Source organism: Syngnathus acus, chromosome 8 (genome assembly GCF_901709675.1).
Source record: "Syngnathus acus chromosome 8, fSynAcu1.2, whole genome shotgun sequence".
Classification (NCBI taxonomy): Eukaryota; Metazoa; Chordata; class Actinopteri; order Syngnathiformes; family Syngnathidae; genus Syngnathus; species Syngnathus acus.
Genome location: NC_051093.1, coordinates 3718799 through 3744457, shown reverse-complemented (window position 1 = coordinate 3744457; position 25659 = coordinate 3718799). Strand labels below are relative to the sequence as shown.

General features: G+C 44.0%; 3 protein-coding genes across 11 annotated transcripts; 2 read left to right on the top strand and 1 right to left on the bottom strand.

Annotated features, from left to right (window-relative positions):
* The first annotated feature begins 1157 nt into the window (after positions 1-1157).
* On the top strand, positions 1158-25493 carry galr2b (galanin receptor 2b). 6 transcript variants are annotated; one of them, XM_037257601.1, is made up of 7 exons: positions 17268-17525; positions 18468-18517; positions 19744-19817; positions 19914-20064; positions 21363-21745; positions 22875-23645; positions 23719-25485. In XM_037257601.1, exons 5-6 carry the CDS (start codon positions 21372-21374, stop codon positions 23635-23637), a joined length of 1137 nt encoding a protein of 378 aa, XP_037113496.1. In that variant the 5' UTR covers positions 17268-17525; positions 18468-18517; positions 19744-19817; positions 19914-20064; positions 21363-21371; the 3' UTR covers positions 23638-23645; positions 23719-25485. The 6 variants fall into 6 exon arrangements, with proteins under 6 accessions (XP_037113500.1, XP_037113499.1, XP_037113496.1 ...); XM_037257605.1 differs by lacking the exons at positions 17268-17525; positions 18468-18517 and adding exons at positions 1158-1237; positions 13616-13671 and having other exon boundaries at positions 19744-19919; positions 23719-25493; XM_037257604.1 differs by lacking the exons at positions 17268-17525; positions 18468-18517 and adding exons at positions 9046-9129; positions 13616-13671 and having other exon boundaries at positions 19744-19919.
* On the bottom strand, positions 5753-10686 carry uncx (UNC homeobox). The gene is made up of 3 exons (XM_037257614.1): positions 10194-10686; positions 9767-9942; positions 5753-9119 (listed from the first exon to the last, which is right to left on the bottom strand). Exons 1-3 carry the CDS (start codon positions 10465-10467, stop codon positions 8259-8261), a joined length of 1311 nt encoding a protein of 436 aa, XP_037113509.1. The 5' UTR covers positions 10468-10686; the 3' UTR covers positions 5753-8258.
* Positions 14488-17135, top strand: zfand2a (zinc finger, AN1-type domain 2A). Of its 4 annotated transcripts, none has more exons than XM_037257637.1 (10): positions 14488-14639; positions 15149-15223; positions 15298-15392; positions 15536-15667; positions 15756-15907; positions 15987-16097; positions 16232-16307; positions 16379-16455; positions 16552-16636; positions 16801-17135. In XM_037257637.1, the coding sequence occupies exons 2-10, from the start codon at positions 15169-15171 to the stop codon at positions 16837-16839; spliced, it is 822 nt and encodes a 273-aa protein (XP_037113532.1). In that variant the 5' UTR covers positions 14488-14639; positions 15149-15168; the 3' UTR covers positions 16840-17135. The 4 variants fall into 4 exon arrangements, with proteins under 4 accessions (XP_037113532.1, XP_037113533.1, XP_037113535.1 ...); XM_037257638.1 differs by having other exon boundaries at positions 14506-14639; positions 15152-15223; XM_037257640.1 differs by having other exon boundaries at positions 14506-14639; positions 16552-16681.
* Positions 25494-25659: the final 166 nt, after the last annotated feature.

The following is a 25659-nucleotide window of genomic DNA, read 5'->3' as shown; positions in this document are numbered from 1 at the left end:
GGCCAGGAAACGGCTGTGTAAAATGCAGCTCGCCGCTATTGCGCCCCCCCCCCCCTCTCTCGCTCTCTTCTCTTTCTCTCATCTTAATTGGAAACACTGGGGGGTTTGCATCCCTTTCACTTTCACTTGACCTTAGAAGATGAACCGCTGATAAAGATGAGAATCATTATCTGCCCAAGAGAACTCAGGAGGAATCATTTCCTCCTCTCGTGTTCCGTTCATTAATTTGCAGAGGCGCTTTCAAGATGTGCAAGCGAGCGGGCTTTTGTCGGCGTGGTCATTTATTGAAATCGGGATTCTCTCTAATTGGAAATCACACCCGTCGAGGCACAAACACGTATTTATTGGAAATAGTGCTCTCTATGAAATTCTCAATTGATCGTCCCACGTGGAACTACTTCAAACCAGACGTTGTGCAAATTTATGCTAATTCATAAATAGAGTCTTAACCCTTAATTGGTGTCTGAACCCGCTATGCTAATTAACATGTTAATGGAGGTGTTTCCAGAATAACATACTAATACAAGTCAATTATGAGATTGACTGACGTCTACTTACCTCAAACGCATACAAAGATTTAATCACTGCGCAGACTGCGTGCATCGCAACGTAGCATAGCAATCCCGCGGGGGGAATCCACGCGCCTAGCATAGTTCGCTTGTATCAAAAATCATCTTTCCCCATCGAAATGATTGAGAGAATAAATATATGACTACGTGAATGTCTAATTGTGTTGCTGCACATTTTATGTTCAAATACCTGTTTCTGATATGTGTTTCTGTATTAGCATTAAGCTAGCAGACTAATTCTTCATTATGCTAATAGTATTTCTTCTACTTGTATGTTTTATATTACATACAAAACTTGGTTAGTATATTAACATTAAGACAGGCAAAGTGGATGTATGTATTTCTCCAAAGTAGCTTTTTTGTTTGTTTAATCAAATGTTTCACGTCCAAGTTATTCTTTTAGTATATCAACATTATGCTTGAGGAAGACAGGCAAAGTGGATGTATGGATTTCTCCAAAGTAGCTTTTTTTTTTTTTGTTTAAGCTAATGTTTACATCCAAGTAATTCTTTACTTGGAAAGTTCCAATGCCTGGTCAATAGCAGCTAAATTAGCCTTGCATGTGTTAAAATGTTCTCTCCGCAGGTTCCCCCTCACGCCGTCAATAAAGCTTTGGGCTCCCGGGTCGTCCTCGCCGCAGCTGATGGATGTGCTCACACCTCCGAGAGGTAAGCGCCATCGATTGTGTCCCGTTATCACCTTTCATTTGCTTGCTGCCTCGGCAGAATAGGCTCGAGACCGAGGCAGGGTTTGTGTTGTTTGTTTGTTTTCCCCCCCAACTTGCGTCACAGGGTTGAACATAAAAGGCGGGCAGGGGGCGGCGTGGGCCACTCTGTTGGGCCACTGTCAAATTCCTAAGTCATTAAACATTTTCAACGACTTATTTATTTATATTTTCAGGCCCAGTTAAACACCCTGCCCCCGAAAGGCCATTAAAGGAAAAAGTGCGCCCGGAGTGGAATATCTGCTCCTGTCCCTGAGCTTCATGACAGAGCGTGTACATGTCAGTAGTTAGCAGGCAGAGCTGGGGGATTAAATAATGTGCATGTAATAGCGCGATGTGAGGTCTCGGCCTCCACGGTGTTCCGAAGGTTTGCAGTAGCGCTTTAATTGTGAACGTCTCGGACTCCCTCTCGCCTTGCCGCTCTTGTCAGGGCGTTTTTAATTGCGGCCAAAAATGTCTGTAAGTCAAGTTTCTCCTTTAGGTGTGCGCTGTATCCATGATGGAGGTCAAAGTGTGAACTGCACTGACTCACTGCAAAGCTTCTGTCAATCAAAGTTTTTGTATCAGAATTAAAAAAAAAAAAAAAAACTTGGAAAACTTTTTTTATTTAAAAGGAGGGGGCCAGATAAAATTCTCCATTGAAGGAACTATAACAGCAATTTTTTTTTTTACGTGTTTGCTGTGGTGGCAGCGACTTACGAAACTAGCTGTAATTTCACAGTCATATTTTTTTACTGTAAAATAGTAAAACAAATGGGAAGTGTTGCTCGACTCGACTCTCGTCACACTCTGCATTCACGTGGTCGCCGCCGCCGGTGGCAGCAGATGTCCGACGGATTTAAGTCTTCTTCTAAAAGAGCAAAACGCACACAAATAAATGTAGACAGTAGCGCACGAAGGTTTGAAGCTGGTGTTTAACTCATCCCATCTCGGCAAGTTTTTCACACTTCACGCTTTATTAACCTCCGGGGCAAAGATTCCCCGGGAAGTCGGCAAAAGGAAAAGACTCGTCTCTTTCATACAAATCACCAGCGAGCGCTAAGCCGCCGATGACAACATTTACACGGCGCCAGGATCGAGCGTGCGGGTGTGTTTCGCTAAATGGCTTATATGCTCCCACTCAATCACGGATGCCGTCTGCACAGACACTTCCAAGGAAGACTTTCAATCTTAACTCGGGTGACTGATATGGGTGTTTTGAGGCTAACGCCATTTGCGATATTTGACTGAATAAGATTGCAATAAATGATTAATGGGCCGATTCCTTTAAAAAATAACTGTCAGATTTTTTTGGTCCTTAAATGCATATAATAAATAAAGATAAAATTTGCAGCCAGAAATTACTTTAACGATACTTTGTCCTATATTATTTCACTTTGACAGGGAGAAAAATCGGCAAAAATCGGCAAATTTCTTTTTGTTACATATTTTTTTGGTGGGGGGTATTTATGTGTCTTATGTTATGTCTGTATTTCAATAATAATCCTCAAGTAAATTATTAAACGAATATTTTTGGGCCTGCACAGACTTATAAAAACTGTCACAATGTTTGCCAGACAAAAATCCTCTGTATGTCATTGACTAGTCAACTAATTGGTTGGGTGTTACCTTTTATGAAAATCACCATTTCACATATTTACCGAAAGTTGATAGAGAGTAAAGCTTGCTGGATTTGGTTTGCATCCAGGGGTGAAGTCAAACTTCCACATTTGTCCCACTGATTTAACCCCACTGTGATGGCGCTGTACACGCTTATCGATATTCGAGACAACCCGCCGACTGCCCGGGGCCCACATGGACGCCATCGTCGCTCGGATCAGACACATCGCTTGATGCTCCCCCTATTCCTTTTCGCTATTGACCAAACGACAGTTTGATTCTCACAAAGCTTTCAAGGCTGCACCTCAGGATGTTCTCCGGGGTTCGTTGCGTGCGACTCCGGCAAACTTGGTGATTCGCATTGATCGGATGAAAAAAAAGAAACAAATAGCTTACATCCCAAACTGGGACTTGGAGGTCGCTTGTGCTAATTTGTCCTCCTTTTAGAGTAAATGGAAGTGAGACATAGTAGTTGTCGTTTCTCTACTTCCTCCATGCTGTAAAGCAGAGTTTTTAAAAAACTCCATTTTGGGGCAGAAGGTTCTCCTGATCATTTTATCGGCCACTAAAGGGCCGCTGTAGCAGGAGATGTCTCTGTTTAGACTAATCGTCTTTTCATAACAGGCTTTGACGCTTTGATTTCTATCAGAAAAAAGAGTGGCTTTTAATTGACTCCATTTACGGTGAAGGTCCGAGCCGATAAATAAACTGGTACTTAACCAAAGTGAAGTCAATTACAAAGCACAGATTTTCTAATGGCAAACACGAGAAAAGGTGCTAATTGCTGCAGATATGCGCTTGATCTATATATGTAGGATTCTATACACAGGCTCATGTGAGTCAATGCAAAGATAATAACGAGCTGGTCAGTTAACAGCGACATTGTTATTGCGTTTGTATTATATTTTTTTTAGCTCCATTAAGGCCTCCGAAAATGTTCCCAATTAAACTGCATTGTGGGTATTGTAGCTTTTTTTATTTTATTTAGCAATGTTGCAGTTTTTCTTAAAAAAAAAAAAAAAAAAATCCAGTTTTATGTATGCAGAATGATTTGAGTGTTTTATGTTTTGACGTGTATGTACGCCCGCTACTTTTGTTTGTGTTTGTGTCTCGTCGCCTCTCGAGCTCTGTCAGGCCGCCAGCTGGAAGACGAGCGAGGGGAGAACACGCAGAGCAATCACAACAGGAGTGTAACTCGCCGTTCGTTCGCCGTGCAAAACTGTCAACTCTTAAAGCCCGCCCCCTCCCTCCCTGACCCCCCCCTCCCCTTTTTTCTCCACACACGCTTTTCAGTTGTCATCCATTCAAATATGGCCATTTTCCCCACATACATGGACTCCTCAATTTAAATTTATTCAAGAATTCCGTCCTCTTGATGTTTGCTTTATTTCAAAAATTTCAAATTACTTCCGAAAGCTTAATGTTTATTTGAAAGTCGCCCGCCCAACCCTCACCCCATCAGCCACAGCATGTTCAACCCCCCCCCCCCCAAAAAATGCTATTTATGTGTAAAACCACAATATTTATTTTCAATTGGTATGGATCATTTAGATGAGAGTATTATTTGCTTCGTGTGTGGTCGCCAGATGTTATTCATGGCAAATGGTCGTCAAATGTGAAATTTATATTATTACACTGCGGCTCACTTTTGCCGTCAAGATGATTTCTTAAAATAGTGGATGTCTTACCATTTTTCAGTAAATCTTGACATTCATGTTAAGTGAAATTTGAGAATTTTTTAATTTGGGGGAACAAAAATAAAAAATCTGAATAGGCTGTCTTTAATTTATCTTCATTGAGGTTGTATTTGCAAATGCCACACATCCATTTTGTCTTTTTCCATGGTTTTCTGCAAAAAAATCATCAGTGCAGATGGTTAATTTGAGGCTTATCCTAGGTATGCGCCTGAAAGATAAGCATGATTAAATCCACCGGCGCATTAATGAGAAGGAGGACTGTGAAATAATCCTAAAAAGAAAGAGGGGGGAAAAAGAAGGGAGGGGGAGGAAGGTTGTGACTGAAGTTGCAGCAGTGGAAGCCAAATGTCAAGTAGCATTTGATTTTTTTGGGGAGGCAAGCGAGCTTTCATGTGTGTATGATCTTATGATATTGATTATGGCAAATGTTGTCATTTTTTTACTATTTGGCAGGCGTGCCAAACGACACATCCAAACGGCCTTAATTAATTTGTCCCCATTAAATAAAACTAACACAAAGTCCATTAGCTTTAATTAATCCCGATATCCTATATGCCGGCAAATGTGAGGGGCCGGGGGGTTTTGCTGCGTTCGTGTAACCCCCCCCTCCTCTCTCTTGGACCCCTCCCCCTCCCTACATGATAGTGCACGGCCATGCAGCTTACTTCCCGCCTCTGGGCACCTACCTCTCCTGCTCCTCTGAGAGTTCGAAATGAGAAATGGAAATGGCACCAAAAAAAAGCAGGAGGTGCTAAATTAGCTGCCTGATCTGCACTTATTGCTGCATACATCCCGCCCAATATTACTTTGCCGATCTGCCCCCCCTCCCTCGCCCCCCCCCCCCTTCCTCCTCTCCTCACACCTGCCCTCTTGGCATTCCAGGCTTGCCGGTAGACATGGCATATTTATCAAGTGCGTCTGGATGCACGATGATCAGTTAAATTGAAAATCAGCGCCCGCGTGACAGGTCGACCTGACACCTCCACGTAATTAGAGAGAAAAACGACGGCGTCGGCGATGCATAATAGAGCAAAAACAATTTACACTCTTCCCCCCATAATGATCCCGGCGTTCAAATTGAAAATTTCTGCGGCTATACGGGGGCCCAAATTGAATTCATAAAGTGTGATTCATGGGCGACACACCGCTCCTTTTTTTTTTTCCCTTTTCTTTTGCACAACCCCATCGATTGATGGTTCTCTTGAAGCATTGCAGGCGTGCCGCTCTCGGGCGAGAAAAAGCTTAACTACTTAAGCAAATCGCTAATTTCACCTTAAGGCCACCAATGTGCAGCCAGCGATACTCCTATTCAGCCTGCTAATGAATTATAGATGAACTGGGCACACGTCCCACATAGCCTCGGAGGGCAGCGTGCATGGAAAAATAAATAAAATACAGATACACATTCAATTCGAGTGCAAATTGGAGCCGCGAGGAAAAATATAGAAAGAAAAATGCACTTTTTTCCTCTCGTCTTTGTGATTTTCATAAGACACCTGCTCAACATAAATTTAAAATAAAATAGCCTTCAAACGTTTGATTGACACAGGTATGAATTTTACAATGTTCTATCTTGCCAAGGAGAATAAACGTGCCCATTTACGATAATCAAAATAATTTGCTTCCGTATTTTAGCTGTTAACACCTGCAAACAAACAATAATGACTATTTTTATTTTACTGAGCGTGTCAATCAAAACTGATCATTTTTAATCGCACCTAAAATAATCACCTTCATATTCAGACATTACATTATAAATTGCCAATGATGCTAATAAAATCATAATAAGCAGCAAGCAAGCTGCATATAATCCCCCACATGTTCTCCCTAATAAGTCCTTGCGCAAACAGCTGCAAGGGTGTCAATTTATGTAAATATGTTTTTATATGCCTGCCATGACTTAAAGCCTCAGCACTTTCATTATTTCTCCTATTTGCAAATAAAGCAGCAAAAGGTCCATGTACATAAAGCCGACTTGGCTATTTTGTGCTGGATTATTATTAAAAATAAAAACATGGCTTCCACATGTCTTGGACATGATATTGTGCAATATTGGCAAAGGAAGCGAGCAGGGGGCGGCCTTGGAGCGTGGGGGGGGCATGTAGCAGATGTCCCAGATCCCGCTTGGCATCCCCGGGGAGCGCCTTGCCCATTAGAACAAATGTGTTGTGCTATTGTAAATAGGCACGTTCGGCCCGGGCCGGCACATTACAGCCCGGCTGTGATCAATAGGCTGATAAGAGCCCGACATGGACGTGAAGGCGACACAACAATGAGCGGATATCATCGAACATCTATCTTCATGTGCACCCCCCCCCCTTTTTGTCCACAAGGGCCCCCCTCCTGGCACACACACACACGCACACACACGGAGTGAGCATGAGAGCTCATGAAAATGCCTCCCCACGATCCAATAATGCACACATGCACGCAGCTGCCGAGGCTATTATTTTCCTATTTCAATTTGACACCCGGGCCTTTTCATGCTAATTCTATTATTCCTGGAAGTTTATGTGATTTCATATCGCCACAAATCGGTAATGTATTAGCCTACCCCTCCACCCTCACCTCCGCACCACCATCCCCCCTTCTCTTTTTTTTGAGCTAAAATAAACCGTATTCCCCCCGCAAAGTAGCCACCGGGAAAATAATTACTTTCATATCAAAACTCTGCAGGAGTGCAGCGGCTCCCTTTTGCCTCAGGCTCCTAACCTCATTTCATCTTTTGGAGTGTGTGCATGTGTGGATATATGTGTGCCTGTGTGTGTGTGTGTGTTAAAGATGAATATATTTGTTAAGGCAATATATAAAATACAACTTGCGTTTCTCCCCAGAAGAAGAAAATCGCACATTATTGACTGGCCCTACTAAGAAGTCTTGTTGTTACCTTTAATATACAGAAATATAACACGAGACCCCCCCCCAACAAAATAAAAACACCCAAAAAAGCTGTCACGTGATTAGCTGACCCTACCCAGGAGTCATTTTCTTGCCATTTAGAAACAATTCCAAATAGGCCCACAACACGAGGTTATCCTCCCCCAGAAAGGAAAAAGCACTCATGTGATTTGCTTTTCTTATAGAAGTCTCCTTGTAGCTATTTAATATTAGAAATATATATACTGTGCATCCCCCCCCCCGCTCACACATGATTGGCTAACTCTACCTGAAAGTATTGTCTTCATTTAAAAACAACCATCCAAAGTCCATTACAACCCCAACGCAAAATACGTTTTTTTTTTTGTTTGTTTGTTTTTTACACACAGTGCTATGTATTAGCTCTCTCTCTTTTAAAAAAATAAAAAATAATAATAAGTGTGAAGTCTCGAAGAAACTTCAAACCTGTGAAAATTTCCTCAAAGAAAAACGCTCTCATGTGATTGGCTGCCCCCTACCCGGAAGTCTTGTTACCGCTATTTAAGGTCGTACACGCTTTCGGAGTGATTGTATACAATAGATTTATTTAAGAAAAAAGCCTCACATATGTAAATAAATAGTATAGTCGTTTCTTTTTTTTTTTTTTAACAGCTCTTGAGGGTTTTCTTGTTGCTTTTTCTGACACGTTTAAAATGATATCTAGACACTCACACTCAAAGGGAGAGGAGAACCTAACGTGGCACAGTAAGAGCTTTGGCCTTAAATCTTAAGGTGTTCGTTACCCTCTTGAGTTTATTCCGTTTTTTCGTGACAGTTCGGTGGAGATTCTACTTGACTTTCCTCTAAATGATCCTTCCCGCATTGTGCGCCGTGTTCATGGCCCAAAGTCCCAGGGCTGCTGGACCCCGACCCCGCCCGGTCTCTTTCCGCGGCGCCCGGGGAGACGCTCCTGCACCCGGAAGAGGCTGCGCGCTCGTGGATGCCGGCCGCCTGATGTTCTTCGGAACCGCTGTCGGGGTTCGAAGGGTTTTTTAAGGCCGTCTGGGGGACGATGAATCCGAGGGGCTGCGTGATGGGGTAGAGCAGAAAGTGTCCTTTGCCAATGAGGGGGCGAGAGGCGGGCAAGGGCGCGGAGTGGCGCCTGGGTCTGGAGTCCGATAGGAGGCTTTCCACGCTGAACGGGTTGAGTTTCTGCAAGCCGGAGTTTCGGTTGGTCCCGCAGCACAGGCTCGATCGGTGGCTGCTGTCGCTCGAATCGAGCTCGGAGCCGCCAGCGTCCTGGTCCATGTGTCTTTGGTTTTGGCTCGGCGTGTGCAGCGAGTGAGGCGGCTGGTCGCACAGAGGTTTGGTGAGGTCCAAGCGCTGACCGCTTCCGTGGTCGCTGTCAGTTACGTGAGACAAGCCGCTATCACTGTCCGATCCCGGCGTGTGAAATAGATCCCCGTGCAAATGCTTGTTCTGGGCCTTGAGCAGGCGGCGCTCCTGCTTCCGTTTCTTCTTTTCCAGGCGATCCAGTTCTCGCCGAGCGATCTCTTCCGGGTCCATGGGCTCGCCGCTGCAGGTTGTCGGGTGTGCGTTGTGCGCGGGTCGGCCCGGACCCTTCTTGGTGTTCTCTTTCTTCCTCCACTTTGCTCGGCGGTTCTGGAACCACACCTGCATGCATGTAAAGCGAGACAAAGCGTTTTTTTTTTTTTTTAAATTCATTTCCCCCAAAAACAAATCAATTAAACTCGACAATGTTTTAATTAACTATCTGCTCTTGCTGTCACATGCTCGGGTCCTTAATTGGACTTTTAATTGGCCAATCTGTGCACACACGACAATAACAGAGGAGCTGATATAATGTCAGGTATAAATTATTTTTTCCAAATAAATATCAAGACAACAAACTGCCCTTTCCAAGTCATGTGTGTAAAAGGCCATAACACATTATTTAAATTATTAGTAACTATTAATTATTGCAACATATATACATATATTTTTTGTTATATATATATATATATTTATATAAAATACAAAAATAGTTGCACTTCAGCAATAGCAAATTTAAATTTAGAGTTTTTCTTTAATAACACAGGTTTTTAAAAACCAAAAGGGGCCTGTAAGCACAATTTTAAACTACTATTAACTATTAATAACACTTTTTAGGTGGCCCGATGATGCAGAAAAATGCACATTATTTTTAAAAATGTATATAAAATGCTGAACTGTAGCACTAGACACTTTGATCCTTTTTTAACATGACTACAAACTTGCATCGTAATCTGCAGCCCAGAAAACCGGTTTCTAAAATACTCTACCTGCACCCTGGACTCAATGAGGTCCAGTCTGAGGGCCAGAGCCTCCCTCATGAACACGTCTGGATAATGGCTCTCGTTAAACGCCTTCTCCAGCTCTTCCAGCTGCCAGCCGGTGAAATTTGTGCGCGTTCTTCGTCTCTTGCAGCCTGGGCTCTCCTTGTCCAGGTCTCCCGAGTCTGCCAGCACAAGCACACAAACATGCAGTAGGATTTTTTTTTCCGCGTGAATTTTGCAAAACATCTGCTTGGATGCGGCCACATGTCTGCCTCCTTGTTTACAGAATTTTTTTTTGCATTTAGATTGTCATTTTTTGCGTCATGTTTTTACGCCAAAGGCATGCATAGAAGGCAAATCATTCTCGTTGTGCTCGTCATGCGTGATAATTGCTCATTTCCCAACAAGCGCGCAAGCACGGAGGCGCTCCTACCTGTTAGTTTGTACGGTTGATTGTCTCCGTTCATCCCGCAACCAGACGCCAAGAGCCCGCCGGAGCCGCCCACGGACGCCGCGCACGACCCATTGAGTAATCCGTCTATGGAAAAAGGGACGGCGGCAGCGGCTGACTGGATTTGGTGGCCAGCGGCCAGCTCGTAGACGTGGTGGTGGCTCAGGTGGTACGGGAAGCCCACCATGCCTCCGCCGCCGCCGAGGGAGCCTCCGAACTGGGCGTGAGGCGGCTCCAATATTCGGCTGTCCATCATCCCGCGGGCGTCTGCTGGGGGCCGGTGATATATAGGGGTGGGATTGTTATGCTTTTTTTTCTAAAGTTTAAAAAGCACGCAAAAGCAAATGTGGCGGACGAGGCGGGGGCATGATGTGTGCAAGGCGGAGATGAGCTCCACTTTATCCACATGAAACCTCCCCGATAATTAGCCCTGGTTTGTAGGGAATCCGAGACCCAATGAGAGGCGGTAATGGCCGGTGACGTCACAAGCGCATCCCCCCACACCGTTCTCACCCCCTCCCGTATCGATTGCTAATTAAGGCTGACATCCACCTCAATAAACAATATCAGAGCTGTCACAACAAGACAAGAGGGCTTTGATAAGAACTACATTGCAGCTTACACCGGGGACCCACCGGGAGGAAGGGCTGCTTGCATCCCGGAGAAGGGAGCAGGCAAGCGGGTAGCTTAGCGCAACGAGGCGCCCCCCCCCCCCCCTTCCCATCACCACCACCAGACACCTTTACTTTGTTTGACATATTTTTTTATATGCAGAGCACATACAAATCCGCTATCGTTATATCGTTTATTGATTTATTTCTCCATATTTAATATTTCCATATCAATTAAAAAAAACGACTTCTTGCTGCCCAATCTAAATGACATCATTATTCCCTCAAGTGATGCATTCAGCTTGCCAAGTGTGGACGTGTCACAAGGTGTTTAATCAGAATTGAAATTTTGCACCCCCCTCTCCCCGAGACCCCCCACAGACCCACCCACTCCTCTTCCTCGGTGACCCTTGACGCTGGGATTGGCATGTTGTAATAACCCGAATCTCTCAACAGAAGCCGCGATAATTGTTAGCTTATTAGCATGCAAATTGTTTAATTAATATTATTATGAGGGAAGGAAATAATCCGCTCCTGCACTTGACCCTTTCCTGCACATAAAAACAAGCCTCCACATGCATTTGAATTACCTCCTAGAAAATGAGCTCCTTTTTTTGAAGTCTTTTTTTAAGTACCAGTATAAGACCTTAGGAATTATCTCGTAATATAAGCCCCAAAATAATAATATTAATTGCTTGTGGTCCATCTCTATATTTTTATGAGGGCGGGGGGGGTAAAAGAATCTTTTGACAGTCCCCAGAGACATTGGTTCTTTTTCTTTTCTACGTGTGCACGGGTGACATTGTCAGATTCTTTGCTTTAATTAACTCGATAAGACAAACATGGGCCCCATTGAGGCGAGCCACTGCCCTCCCTGTCTTGTTGCCTTTTTTTTTTCCTCCCATTGTAGCAAATGCCTTTTCTTTGGCAGATAGACATGCAAAAAAAATGTTAGGGGTTGCATGGTGGTTTATACTCTTATTGCATTTATTGTTATTTAAATATACGTAGATCCAAATAAATATGAGTTCATGGGTGCTGATGAGAAAAGTCCTCAAAATGTTAGACGCCATTTAGGGCTTTTTCCACGATGGCTGTTTGAAAGATCAAAGGTTAATTTGAATAAATGGCCGCTCGGAGTTCAATTTGGTGCAGTTTGTAATTTCTGCTTAAAAGTTAGCAGCATTTATTAACCCCGACTTGGCCGACGTGAATTTTCCTGCATATTGCGTCCATACGAGCGACTTTCTGTTGCTCTTATAAGCTCTTCCAGCAGCTTGTTGTTGAAATTTGATCCATGCGATTACATCTGGAGCTGCAATGAAGCCTGCTTAACAGTAAATGGAGTTAACCTGTTCAACCTGGACTCAAAAAGTCAAGTTGAGGCCTTATCGGGATGCCCATCCACTGCCAACAAAGATGCACGGCATCAAATTCATTTTTAATTAGGCGGGCAAATTAATAGGCAGCAGTTTAGGGGGTTTAATTACTCAATTAACTTCACGCACGTTAATTTTTAACCATCTAAATTAGGTTGCACATTATTTGATTTGGTGATAATTATAGAATTAAATCTAAATTAATTTTTTTTTTTTTTGGCGGGATGATTTGGATGAACTAGATGCAGTTGCAATTAAACAGTACAAGAAAATAGCCAGACCGAGAACAGGAGAGAGAGGCTGGTTGCCATTTTAAGCTCCCAAATCCTTTGATTCGATTTCGAAGCAAAGCGACAACAACCCCCCCAAGAAAATAAAAAAATAAAAGAAGTGCTTGGAAATGTTCCCCATCCCTGTCTCTCTCTCTCTCTCTCTCTCTGATCCTTGCAAACGCTCTGCCTCTAATCCCACAATTAAAAGTTTCCTCCCATCTAATTATCTGTAATTGTGCCGCTGTCAAAGTAGAATGGAGAAGTGAAAGCGATTGATTTGGACTTTTTAATTCAGTTCATTTCTGATAGAAGAGAAAGTAATTCCCTTCAAATTACCTCATTCAATCCTGACACCCTAATGCCCTTCAAAATCCCCCCCACACCCCTCCATGCACTCATCTTCCTCTCTCTCTCTCTCTTTTCGCTTCATGTTAAAAAATGAAGCCTGCCCTGACTAGTGCCTCCTCCTCATAATAATAATAAGAATAACCAAACTTCCATTAGAATAATCATTTCATTTCAATTAAAAGTGACTTATCACCTTTTGCTAAAACGTGCTTAATATGCCGAAAATTATGAATGCTTGAAGGAGCCCAAAGTGGGGAGTCTAATTGTAATCAGCAAATCAGAGGTGCTTGTCGCCGACGTGCCTCTTCCCCCCTCCTCTTTTTTTTTCTTCTGCTTTTCCTGCGGAGAGGCGGGCAGCCTCGGAAATAGAACTAATTTACTCAACTCCCCCGGGAAATCCGCTCAACAGATTAACATTTTCAAAATATAGTAATGATATAATTTGAGAAATGGTGACGCCAATTTGCGAGGAGCCTTTGTGCGGAATAATTTGCATTCGTGCCCCCCCACCTACTTGTTCTCTTCTTCCTCCTGCTTCCTTCGCCTATTTTGTTAATTACAGCACTGGATGAAGGGTGCACTCTGTTTATAATAATTATTTTTTATTATGATTTAACTTTAGAAGCATTCTGCTGAAAGATTTCAAAAATAAAATGGAGGTAAATTTGGAGCCACCTTTTCATTATGATCTTGTGATTTGGTTGAGGACGAGGCCAACTTTGACACTGAAATAGACTTTATTGAAGTGATTTAAAAAGTGATCTAAACTCTTGTTTGCTTCTTTCCTCCTTTAGTATTCCCGCATCAAGTCCCCCTGAACCCACGACGTCTTGGAAGAATTGGCAAAAAGGTAAGCATAAGCACACACGCGAGTATGAAAGATGTAGTTTACACAGCGGAAAGTTGGCTTGGCCATCCGTCCCAGGTTGCATCTCACGTTACTGGAAAGAAAGTTGCCCATTGTGTTGGGTCGCTCAGCCATCTGCCGCTGCACCAAAATATCCTAAACCCAAGAGAATAATGACTTGTGAAAATCTGCACCAAATAACACAGAAGAGCTCAGACTACCCCCCCCCCCCCATTTGTTTTTTGTACGTAATCTAAAGCTACTACACACATTTTTATTGACTATCCAAGCAAGCATTGCATTTCGAAATGTCATCTGACTGCTCTTAAACTGATCTTCGAGCAGACTGTTAAGCCTCCTTGACCCCATCACCTGCCACAAACGCATCCATTACTCAAGGGAGCTTTTCGGTGTGGAGCTGTTGCGCCCTCTAGCGGCTATTTAGTGACCGTGTTAGACTGGTAGTACTGCAAAATGCATCAGGTGACGCTTGAAAAAGTGTCCAAAACATGCAACCCGAGAGCCGTTGTAATTGTACGGATACTTAATTAGGTACACTTCAAACAGTGTAAATGACGTAGGTCAATAATATATGCATAATATTGATTCTACATAATAACATCACACACAGTGTATCAAATATGAGGGAATTGTGAACAGTAAAATCTTGTTTCCTGTATGTCCACAAAATAACCTTTTTTTTAGACGCTAAACAAAACTCCAGTATTTCCTCGAACTTTCCAGGCCGTTTTGGGCCATTAAGTATGACGTCAGTGCGGATGACGTGTACACCAAGTCACCGTGACGAGGCTTAGTAGGCGGGGCTTGTTTTGACAGTCACCTCAAATATCCACGGTTGAGCGGCCCAAGAGGAGTTAGTTGGCCGTCTGGAGCTCCTTGAACGTGACACGAGTTATTTTACGATTTCTCCGTAATTCTACGTTTGTAAGACTACGACAACGTTCAACCTGGTGAGTAAAAACATCACTTCTACTATTGTAAATATTGCTGTTAGCCACTTGCTAGCTGCGAGGGCATAAGTGTTAGTGAAATAGAAATGCTAGGTGGGCGATTTAACGGCATCCATTGTATTACCCCGTATTAGTAACCCCGTAACTTATTAGTAGTATAAGTTATTGCATAAAGACTTAAGTCGATATTGGTTATGTAACTTCTTCACCCAATTAGTTGCTAATCTTTTGCGTGAGCATGGGCCAGCTAGCGAGTTGTATCTGTCTAAATCGATGTGATTTCTTTAATTAGTTTGCTCTTGTTTCATGACGGAAATTCCAATGTGTGTTATATCGGAGGTAGTGTACAACTCGCAGGCTTTGCGTCTTAATGTGATCGCGAACGCAAAGGTTTGTTGTATGTTTGCAAAGTAACGATGACTTGACATAACGGAGGCTAATGCTACTAGCTAGCTAGCATCCGGTGGGCTGCTGTGTTTGCATCATCACAGTTGGGTTTTTTTCTTTAGCAGAGACTTCTTTGAAAGCTATGGAGTTTCCAGATTTGGGCGAGCAATGTTCAGAGAAGACCTGCAAGCGTTTAGGTAGGTGAGCACAGCCCAGTTGTAGATGTCTCATAAATGAGCATGAAAATGAAAAGGATACTTTGTCATGCTAGACTTCCTTCCCATGAAATGCGATGCCTGTCAAGAGATCTTCTGCAAGGACCACGTCACTTATGCACACCACAAATGCACTTCGTCTTACAAAAAGGTAAGCCGGAGTTGTGTAGTTGGATTTTCACTGCACCCAATTCTGATTTGAAATCTATTTCTGCATATACATTTCATGTCGTGCAATTTACTTGTGCTACATTGATTGGTCCACATTTGTCAAGATGTCTGCTTCAAAAACAGGATATCCAGGTCCCAGTGTGCCCACTGTGCAACATCCCCATTCCCATCAAGAGAGGAGAGATGCCTGATATTAAAGTTGGGGAGCACATCGATCGGGATTGTAAATCGGACCCTGCGCAACGGAAAAGAAAGGTTAGCACATGACACCATGTAGCTTCAAACTAAAATGCGCTTCACTGTAACCAATCTGTGACGTTCTTGTTCAACTTGCTCTTTGCAGATATTTACCAACAAGTGCTCCAAAGGCGGCTGCAAGCAGAAGGAAATGATGCGCGTGACATGTGACCAGTGTCATCTAAATTACTGTCTTAAACACCGGCACCCGCTCGACCATGATTGTAAGAGCGACGGCAAACCTCTGTCCCAGGCCGGGTTGGTACTTGTGCCATAATATGCCTTGTTGCGCTTCGAACACTGCTCGTCTAATTTCACGTCATCTATTTTGTTGTAGACATGCCGCTTTCATGAGAGCTCAGAGTTCCTCCTCTGCCTCATCCTCACCAGGACACTCCAGATCAGTTTCTAATGGTGGCAGTGCAGCCAGCAGAGGGCACAGTAGCAAGTAAGGAAAAAAACCCATACAATTGCATGGATGCTTTCCCATTGTTTACATTCTGCATTTAATTATTTCGCCAGTAGAGGGAGCCACTCTCTTTGATTTATTTGATTACGCTGTTCCTTCTCTTTGTCCTCCAGCACAAGCAGACCGATGCCGACCTCTGTATCGGCACACAATGTGGTGCAGCCGTCGGCGTCCTTTCAGGCGGGCATGGTACGCAAAGGAATTTTGTAAGGCCTTCGTTCTATGAGCGGTGTGACAATTTTATTCTTTCCTGCTTTCAGACTGAGGAGCAGGCCTTACAAAGAGCTCTAGAGATGTCATTGGCCGAGTCCAGACCTCCCACACAGGCTACCCTCAGGTGAGCACGTTACTCCATTATAGGATAGTTTGTTTTCTGTTTTGGATTTTGTTAGCGAATCCAAATGGGCACATGTTCAGTGTGTTTGTGCCTCAGTCCGCAGGAGCAGGAGGATCTGGCGCTAGCTCAGGCACTGGCCGCCAGCGAGGAAGAGTACAGGCGCCAGCAGCAGAGACAACAGGTACCGGTCGGAACAGTTAGCCAGCACTAACGTTCTAGCATATAGGTATGCGGCCGACATGGCAGCTTATCTTCTTTCCACGGGGTGGAATGACAATTTGCAATCGTTTGGGAAACGTGTGACATAAGAAATTGATTCTAAGAATCTGTTTTTTTTTCTTTCAGGGCCGAGAGTCCAAACAGTCTAACTGCAGCCTTTCTTAAGCTCAGATTGCTGCTTTCCAATTTTTTTCCCCCTTCCCAAACTGTGGTAATGTTCCACCAGCAACCTCACAGACTGGATCCTTAATATCCAGCATGAATGATTGTTTTTATTTTTCAACAAAATGATCAACTGTTACTCGCTTGCCGCCTTCTACACTGAAAAACGAAGCACACACATCCAGCAGGTTCTGTCATTTTTGCCAATGAGTTGCTCTGTACATATTTTATACATATGCTGATCATCAAACTGCTATTTTGCAGTCTATGAAGAATTATTAAATTATTTCAAACACTTATCCATTCTGGTTTTCCCCCCTGCTCAGTGTAGTGGCTATCCCACGCATGTACAGCAGATGGCAGTATAGATTCATTTAGTAAAGCCGACCTTCAGATACACGTCTACACGACTGTATTTGGTTGAACACAAAAAAGTAGTAAGCTCAACTCAATTTAGAATCGTGTGGAACCTAAATGAGTCAATTATAACGTTAATTTTTGTGTGAATTTCTTTTGTGTGCAAAATTCCTGACCACTTGGTGGACTCTTGTCACGTTCCATGTGATGCATTTTGAATGCACACTTGAAGCTAAAACTGCACCTGCCTACAGTCACGTTCCATTGTCCAGGGATGTATGATCCGACTGAACTCTTCAGAAATGCATGGATGACTCACAGCCATCATTGTGGTAATGATACTCTAAAATCTGGATTGCACTGTGAAATTCTGGCATTGGACTTTGCTGTGGTCAGCCTTACTCTGTATGAGATGAAAAAAAAAAAAGTAATCTCCTTGTGAAAACCGCATTAACAATGGAATCAAATCAGACATATTGCAAATTTTAGTATCGTCACTGCGGAATTCTTTTCTCTAGTCAGTGGCCCGAAATGTCTCACTAGTGCGTCAGAAGTAAATCATGTCCTTTGCAAAAGGTTCATTCTTGCCTTTTCAAGTTATTGAATGGGGGGGCGGGGGGTGGATGTGAGATTTATTTTCCAAATAAATTAAATAAATAAATGGCTCAATTCAGGTTGTGAAACTAATGGCCCAGCTAGTCCAGCTAATGTCGCTTTTCAGCTTTTACCTGAAATGCTTCCCTAATTTCCTCCGAGGCGCTGATTAATACGCGGTGGTGGCGTCCGTTGGGAGATATTCTTAGGCGGAACATAAACCCGGCGCATGAATGTGCAATTGATTTGTACAGTACAGCAAATGAGTCAATATGAAGCGTGTTCTTGGACTAATGGGGAAAACTGCTTTTGGCCAATAAATTGACTGGAAATGATTAGGTGAGCCTTCAGGCTAACGATGCTGTGCCTTGTTTGGTCACGCCGGCTATTGGACTGCTTGCACGCGAGCGACACTTCACACAGCCAAACTGGAATTGGAAGCACAAATCTCATTGTGAGCCCCCCCCCCCTCTTCATGAATCCAAATTGATTTCCTTAGTGTTTGACTTTTAGCTCCGAGGGGAGCGGAACTCGCCGCGCTAGCACAACTTCCACTGAGGCCGCAGGTAAGAGCGTTATTATTTTTTCCCTCTTTTTGCTTGGCTCCTGAATGTCTTGAACAGCATCAGGCCATCGTCGGCAATCAATCCATTTTTGTTTTAGTGTTTCCTTTTTCCTAGCAATCCATGGCCGGTTACCATGGAGACCCTCATAAAAACAACTCCGGGAGGTATTCCTGAATCTAATATGGCTTGCTCCCCCCCCCCTCACCATTCCATCTTACACAATGGCACGCCTGGCGGACAAACGCTTTGTGTGCAATTTGAATTTGGGTTACCTTCTGGTTTCCATTGAAAAATGCAAATGCCCTTTAATCGTCCCCAAGACACACCCGTCATTCATCCTCAGCCAAAGGCCCGCCCGGCTGCTGATGGATGACGTCTGACAAGTCGTGAATGTTGCGCCTCTTGACAGGTCACAAGTTAACAGCATCAACCTCTGCGAGTCCACTCAGCCGCTCATTTACTACGCGCGTTGACACGGTGATAAAAATCTGCTCCAGCACCAATTAGAGGGTCGCAATCAGGTTGGTTGCCATGGACTGCGGCCATAAGTCTTTATGCTCATACTGGAGCTCACTGGAGAGTGCACGTCGACTGCCCGGGAGCTCAGATGACTCACTTGCAAAGTCAATAGCGAGGTGAAAATGAGGTTGAGACCCCTGAGCAGAGTAGCCAGATATCCAAGTACTCTCATTTGGATGTACTTTTAAAGTCTACTAGCTTAATGCTAACACAGAATGGGAAACACCATAATTGTCAAAGTCTGCTTTATTGTCAATTTCTTCACAAAGAGATCGAAATTACGTTCCCACTATCCCACGGTGACAAGACATAGCACACAATATACGTACAAGTAAACAACACAAAAAGTAAAAACAAGAAGGCACAAACAATGAATAAATAAGAGTGATGAATAAATAATAAATAAACAAATAATATAATAAATAAGGTTTAGCATGTACTGTTGAGAAGCAATGTTAAAACCAAGCGACAAATATTTGAACACAAATGACGGAGATGTAGAGAGATGATTAAACAATACTCAGGCATATATTCTTTATCCTCAGCAAAAAGTGCGCAATATTACTGTCACGAGCCCGATTTGACTGGCTTCATTTACATGATTTTAGTGTTTTTTTTTGGTGAGGTAACAGATTGCATTTCCTTTCATTTTGTTGGGCAATATTGAATAACAAAAGAGTTAACTCGAAATTATTTTCACATTCATACATTCCAATGGAGTAACATAATCTGCATCCCCCTCGTCTTTTGTTTATTCAAGGCTCCCGTTTATTGTTTCCGCAGTGTCGCTGTTTCAATGACTAACCTAAAGGCAGATCCGTCACTACTGCTGTAATTAAATTCACAACACTGTTTGTTTCCTGTGTTACAGATTTCTCCCCCCACCCCACCCCGACTGAACCGGACCGCGCGCTGTCATCTCAGACAGTGAGCGCCTCAAGCAAGGTGCGCTGCAACACTTCAAACATCATCATCATCATTTTTCCGAGACCCGGGAAGATGTGCCACCGCAGCATCCCTCATCCCCTCGTCTTCCTGCAGGGAAGCGTGAGTGGAGCCTTGCCGATATGGGTGGGGGTGGGTTGTGAAGTGAGTGAGTGAGTGGGTGTGAGGTGGGGTAGCGGATAGCAACAAGAATCAGATAGCGAGAGGCAGCGGAGGGATTCGGGACTGCAGCGTCTTCATCATCCAGGTAGGTTGCATGCGGACAGCGATGTTGCATTTTGGCCAGAAGTGTAAAGTTTTGTCCTGCGGATGCTTTTGCATCCTTTGTTCTTTCCTTCAAATGAGATGCTGTCACATATCTGCATCTTTATTCCCCATCCCTTCCTCCCTGCATGCCTTTGCTTTTTCCCTCCCCGAGCATTCCCTCTTCAAAGTAAGTCCAGTAGGTGTCATTAATACCGATGAATGTCAATTCAGACCATTTCCATTTGAACCCACCCCCTACCTGTGCATGTGCAGGAAATTGAAATATAAATGCACAGTGTTTTTTTTTCTCAATCTACTCTGCATGGCTAAAGTGTTACCGTATCCAAAAAATAGACCAGACTCACGATATCAAGTGCTTTCCATTTCTTTTGTGCGTTGTTTGTTGTCTTCATTTTATTCCCCGCAGTGCCGCAGAGCTAAATGAAAGTTTAATGCTGCTGTGTGAACGATTTCCATCTGAAAGCCGCACGTGCGTGCGGTTTAATCAAAGCAGGACTGGAATGTGAATTCACTTTACTCGCTCGCCAGATGGACTCGGTGCTCCTGTTATTATTTTCCCTCGGTATCAAAATGAGACGGTGATAAGATGAAATGTGAGATCTCATCTCATCAATAATCATGCATGGAAAAAATAAATCAAAAAATCTACAGCTGTCACGTTTGTTGGTTTAAAAAGCAGGATTGAAGAAATTTGCTAATTCTGTAATCTTCAGCAATAACTAAACTGAGGTGAAGTGAGTTTTGTTTTTAATCTTTCAAATTTACAATGTCGAACAAAATAGTGTGCCCCCATCTAGTGGCCAACAGTGGAATTACCGGCAAAATAAATGTAGTTACAATCCGTACCAAAAAAGAAAAAAATCGTGAGTACTCCAAGCTGGAATCCACAATGGAAGGGAGCTTACTGAATTTTCATTGATTCTAGGAATTGCTAACAGGTAGAAACGTCTTATGGCTCCCGCTTCCTGAAACTGTCGTCACGAGCACAATTGCCGGTGGAATACAGTCTGTTATTAAACATAATTGAACGCTCGCAAGCGGGCCAACTCGTGCAGCCGCAGTACCGCCCCGTGGGAACCTCCTGGCGCAAAGCTCAGATACTCGAAGCGGCTGTTTAAGAGCCCTTGACAGATCCAGGGCTACTGTTCGAGTGGCGCGAAAAGAAATTAGGAATTTGTGAGGAAGACCTTGGCGTTGTTTTTTTGTGGCGGTTGCGCCTCTTAACATTTAATCGTCTTCTGTATCATCTGAAGCCCCATTTCCGATTTTACGCCATAGACTCCCAAAATGTCCGACGTGGAGGATTTGGCCGGACCGGGCGTGCAGCTCAACGCGTCGGGGAGCTACACGCCGAACCCGGCCAGCGTGATCGTATCAGTGGTCTTCTCGCTCATCTTCTTGCTGGGCACGGTGGGCAACAGCCTGGTGCTGGCCGTGCTGCTGCGCAGCGGCCAGGTGGGCTACAACACCACCAACCTGTTCATCCTCAACCTGAGCATGGCCGACTTCTTCTTCATCATTTTCTGCGTGCCCTTCCAAGCCACCATCTACTCCCTGGACGGCTGGGTCTTCGGCTCTTTCATGTGCAAGGCCGTGCACTTCTTCATCAACCTCACCATGTATGCCAGCAGCTTCACACTGGCCGCCGTCTCCGTCGACAGGTAAAGGGGGCGGATCGGTCATTGATCGGCGGAAGATGATTCATGGATCGGGAGTGGCGGAAATTAAGCGAGCAGCTGTCACTATCATTGGAAGGAGGAAGCGGGGTGTTTTGTTGACAGACAATGATTAGGCCGAGCCCATCGAGACACTCGATGCGTAATTGAATATCATCCCGGGGCATTGGAAAGCCGCCCCTAGTGTAGGGCCAGTCAATACGGGTCGGTTCAATTTGGAGTACGTGCTCAGCCCTAATGAGTGTCGCAAATTGGACATGGCCATTAGGCTATGTGTGTGTGTGTGCGTGCGTGCGTGTGTGTGCGTGCGTATATACCGTAATTTTCGGACTAAAAGTCGCTCCAGAATATAGGTCGCATTAGCCATAAAATGCACAATAACGTGAAAAAAAACATATATAAGTCGCTCCGGAGCATAAGTCGCATTTTGGGGGGAAATTTATTCGACAAAATCCAACACCAGGAACAGACATGAACGAGCAACAACAGGCTAAACGATAGGTATGCTAAAGTGATATAAACGCAAACGAAGAGCTGAGAACGGGCCTGACGTAACATTCTGAGTTATTAAAAAAAAAACTATTACATAAATAACACGTTTATGAAACCATCTGTGTCACTCCAATTCATTAAATCCATCGATCGTCCTTTGTCAACAATGGGTGCTCGCCGCTGACGGCGCTTGCACTTCAAAATATTCCACAGGCCCATATAACGATATATAAATTAGATATCAATATATATACGTATATATATGTGTATATGTATGTGTGTGTGTGTGTGTGTGTGTGTGTGTGTGTGTGTGTGTGTGTGTGTGTGTGTGTGTGTGTGTGTGTGTGTGTGTGTGTGTGTGTGTGTGTGTGTGTGTGTGTGTGTGTGTGTGTGTGTGTGTGTGTGTGTGTGTGTGTGTGTGTGTGTGTGTGTGTGTGTGTGTGTGTGTGTGTGTGTGTGTGTGTGTGTGTGTGTGTGTGTGTGTGTGTGTGTGTGTGTGTGTGTGTGTGTGTGTGTGTGTGTGTGTGTGTACATACGCATGCGCGCACGCACACGTGCACGCACACACGGTACAAGGATTGAGTTTAATTTCCTTGAGTTAATATTGAAAGTGCGTCAACAGGTACTTGGCCATCCGCTACCCGCTGCGCTCCCGAGAGCTGAGGACACCGTGCAACGCAGTCGTCGCCATGGTGATCATTTGGGGCCTCTCCTTGGTGTTCGCCGGGCCCTACCTCAGCTACTACCACCTGATCGATTTCGCCAACAGCACCGTGTGCATCCCCGGCTGGGAGGAGCGCGACCGCAAGCTCCTGGACACGTGCACCTTCCTGTTCGGTTACGTCATCCCCGTGCTGATCGTCAGCCTGTCGTACACGCGCACCATCAAGTACCTGTGGACCGCCGTGGACCCCTTGGACGGCATGTCGGAGTCCAAGCGGGCCAAGCGCAAGGTGACCAAGATGATTATCATCGTGACGGTGCTCTTCTGCATCTGCTGGCTGCCCTATCACGTGGTTATCTTGTGCTACTTGTACGGCGACTTCCCCTTTAACCGGGTCACCTACGCTTTCCGCCTGCTGTCGCACTGCATGGCCTACGCCAACTCCTGCGTCAACCCCATCGTCTACGCGCTGGTCTCCAAGCATTTCCGCAAGGGATTCAAGAAGGTCTTTAGCTGCCTGCTTAGCAACAACAGACGCAACAAGGTCCACGTGGTGCACGTGGCCAACACCGTGCCGGGTTTCGAGGCGGCCTCCACCGAGGTGTCGCAGATGAACGAGGAGAACGCCAGGCAGAACGAGTGCGAGATGACCAACAGGCGCCCGGTCGAACCCCGGGAGCCTACGGTCACGCTCAACCTGCCCTTTCAGCACCCTACCTGAAAATACTGGTGAGAACCGCAACCTTTGCATCCATTTGGAGCCGTGCGGTCCGGATGGTGCACTCATGTGTCTGTTTTGTAGTGCTCTCGTCCTCGTTAGCTGAGCTGGAGCTGACTTTTGGCAAGAGAGCTGGACCAGCAGATTGCAGGACACATGCGCAAAGAACAACTCACAGCTTCCCATCCATCTCCTATTTGGAACCTCTCCCAAAAGTAGAGACTGGCAAGTACTGATACGAGTCAGGCCCGTGTTAGCCGCATTTCAAAGTATCTGGTCCTCTCCTTCTAAATGTAGCGAAAACTGCTAACAATTCAGCTCAGATACCTGTTAAAAAGTCCGTCTAGGTCTTTCAAAATATCTGTGAATGTAAAATACCAGGAGTAAAACTGGCTTGAAATGACGTCGTGAACGTTCGACTCAAAAGTGCTTTCACCTTTTTTGCCTTAACCATCCTCCGCACTTTATACCACCGACAATTAGCAGGATTTTGTTGGCAAAAAATATGAGTTGCAAACTGACTTGTTTAGCTTTGTTGAAAAATGCGCAGGTGTTTATTTTTATATTTTGAACAAAATATGAGACAGCACTTCATTTTTGTCAACATTTCGTGTGGTACGTTTTGCGTCATTGTTGAACTGTGTGCTTTGTGTTCCGCATGCACGTTAAAATATTGATCTAATTATCATGATGTAACATAAATTTGATGTACGAATTTGAAGAATCAGGTGATAGCAGTATTATTATCCCAAAAAGTTCTGCTCACTATTGCTTCCCTTAATGAGCATGTTTCTCTTTGGTGTTATTTGATATATTTAACTGGGTGTGTTTCTCTTGTTCACATTGTGTATATTTTGCATCTTTTTCTGCGGAAAACATCTCTTTGCCACTCTCTCTCGTTATGATACAGTCGACATGTCAGTGTGATTATGTGTTCTTTGGCCTACCTCAACAATGTGATTTTGTTTGTGTATTTGCAACCAATTTTCCTCTCAAAGGACGAATGTTTGCGGAGCGTGTTTATATGTACTTATAAGATGACGTAAAAAGACAAATTGAATCAGAGTTTCTGCTGAATTTCCAAAGTGAAAAGATGCCAAATGGAAACTTAGAATCTATGAAAAAAATCTAGCTGACAACTCTGACAAGTTGGAGTGCGCGGCGCCGTTGCTACTGGCAACCGCACGGCCATTTTCCTTTGGACGTTTTTTAAGGGTGGCTAAATGTGTCATTTGCGGCTGTTATTTGCCACCGCGACCAGGCAGTCCATTAAAAGTGATTGCTTAATAGCAATGTTATGTCCGTGCTATTATGTGGGCGGGTGCGTTTGTGAGTTGCGCTTCTGTAACGCGTGGATGTGCTAGCAAGTTATTTACTAATTTAGTGCTTATCTCACAGAATTTCTGTAGAGGTTTAGCTATATTTTGTCAAAAAAGTAGTACTTTGTCACCATCTTGTGGCATCTATTGTCCTGTTTCATTTACTTGCCGATTTCTTGCTATTTATGAGCTCCACCCTTGAGTAGCGGCGTCACGAAAAAGCAAAACACACTAATGCTAGCTAGCTAATACTTTGAAATAATTACACCACGTAGTCCAGTGTTGGTTTATTGCATGTTTTTATTGTCCAGGTACCTTTTTTCAAGTGTTTTCTTTTTTCTCTCTTGGGAGGTTATGAATGTGCTGACTGGGCTGCTGGTTGATGACACTTCATGCCGCGCATATTTACATACAAACAAGCAACAATGGGAACAATGATGACAATGATAATAATATTAAAGGCACTCTGATGGTTGCTTTATACATTTGAATGACATTTGGGGGCTTGAAACTAAAACTGCTTATCTCATAAGACTACAACATGAAAAAATGAGTTCCATAAATTAAATAATTTCCTTCAAATATGACAAATACACTGTATTAGTTTTATACTGCATCTAAAGCACAAGATTTCAGAACATTCCGTCAACTGGCTGTTTCTACCCAGCAGCGACACGCATAATAGGACCTCAAAGACTTTTGTTCA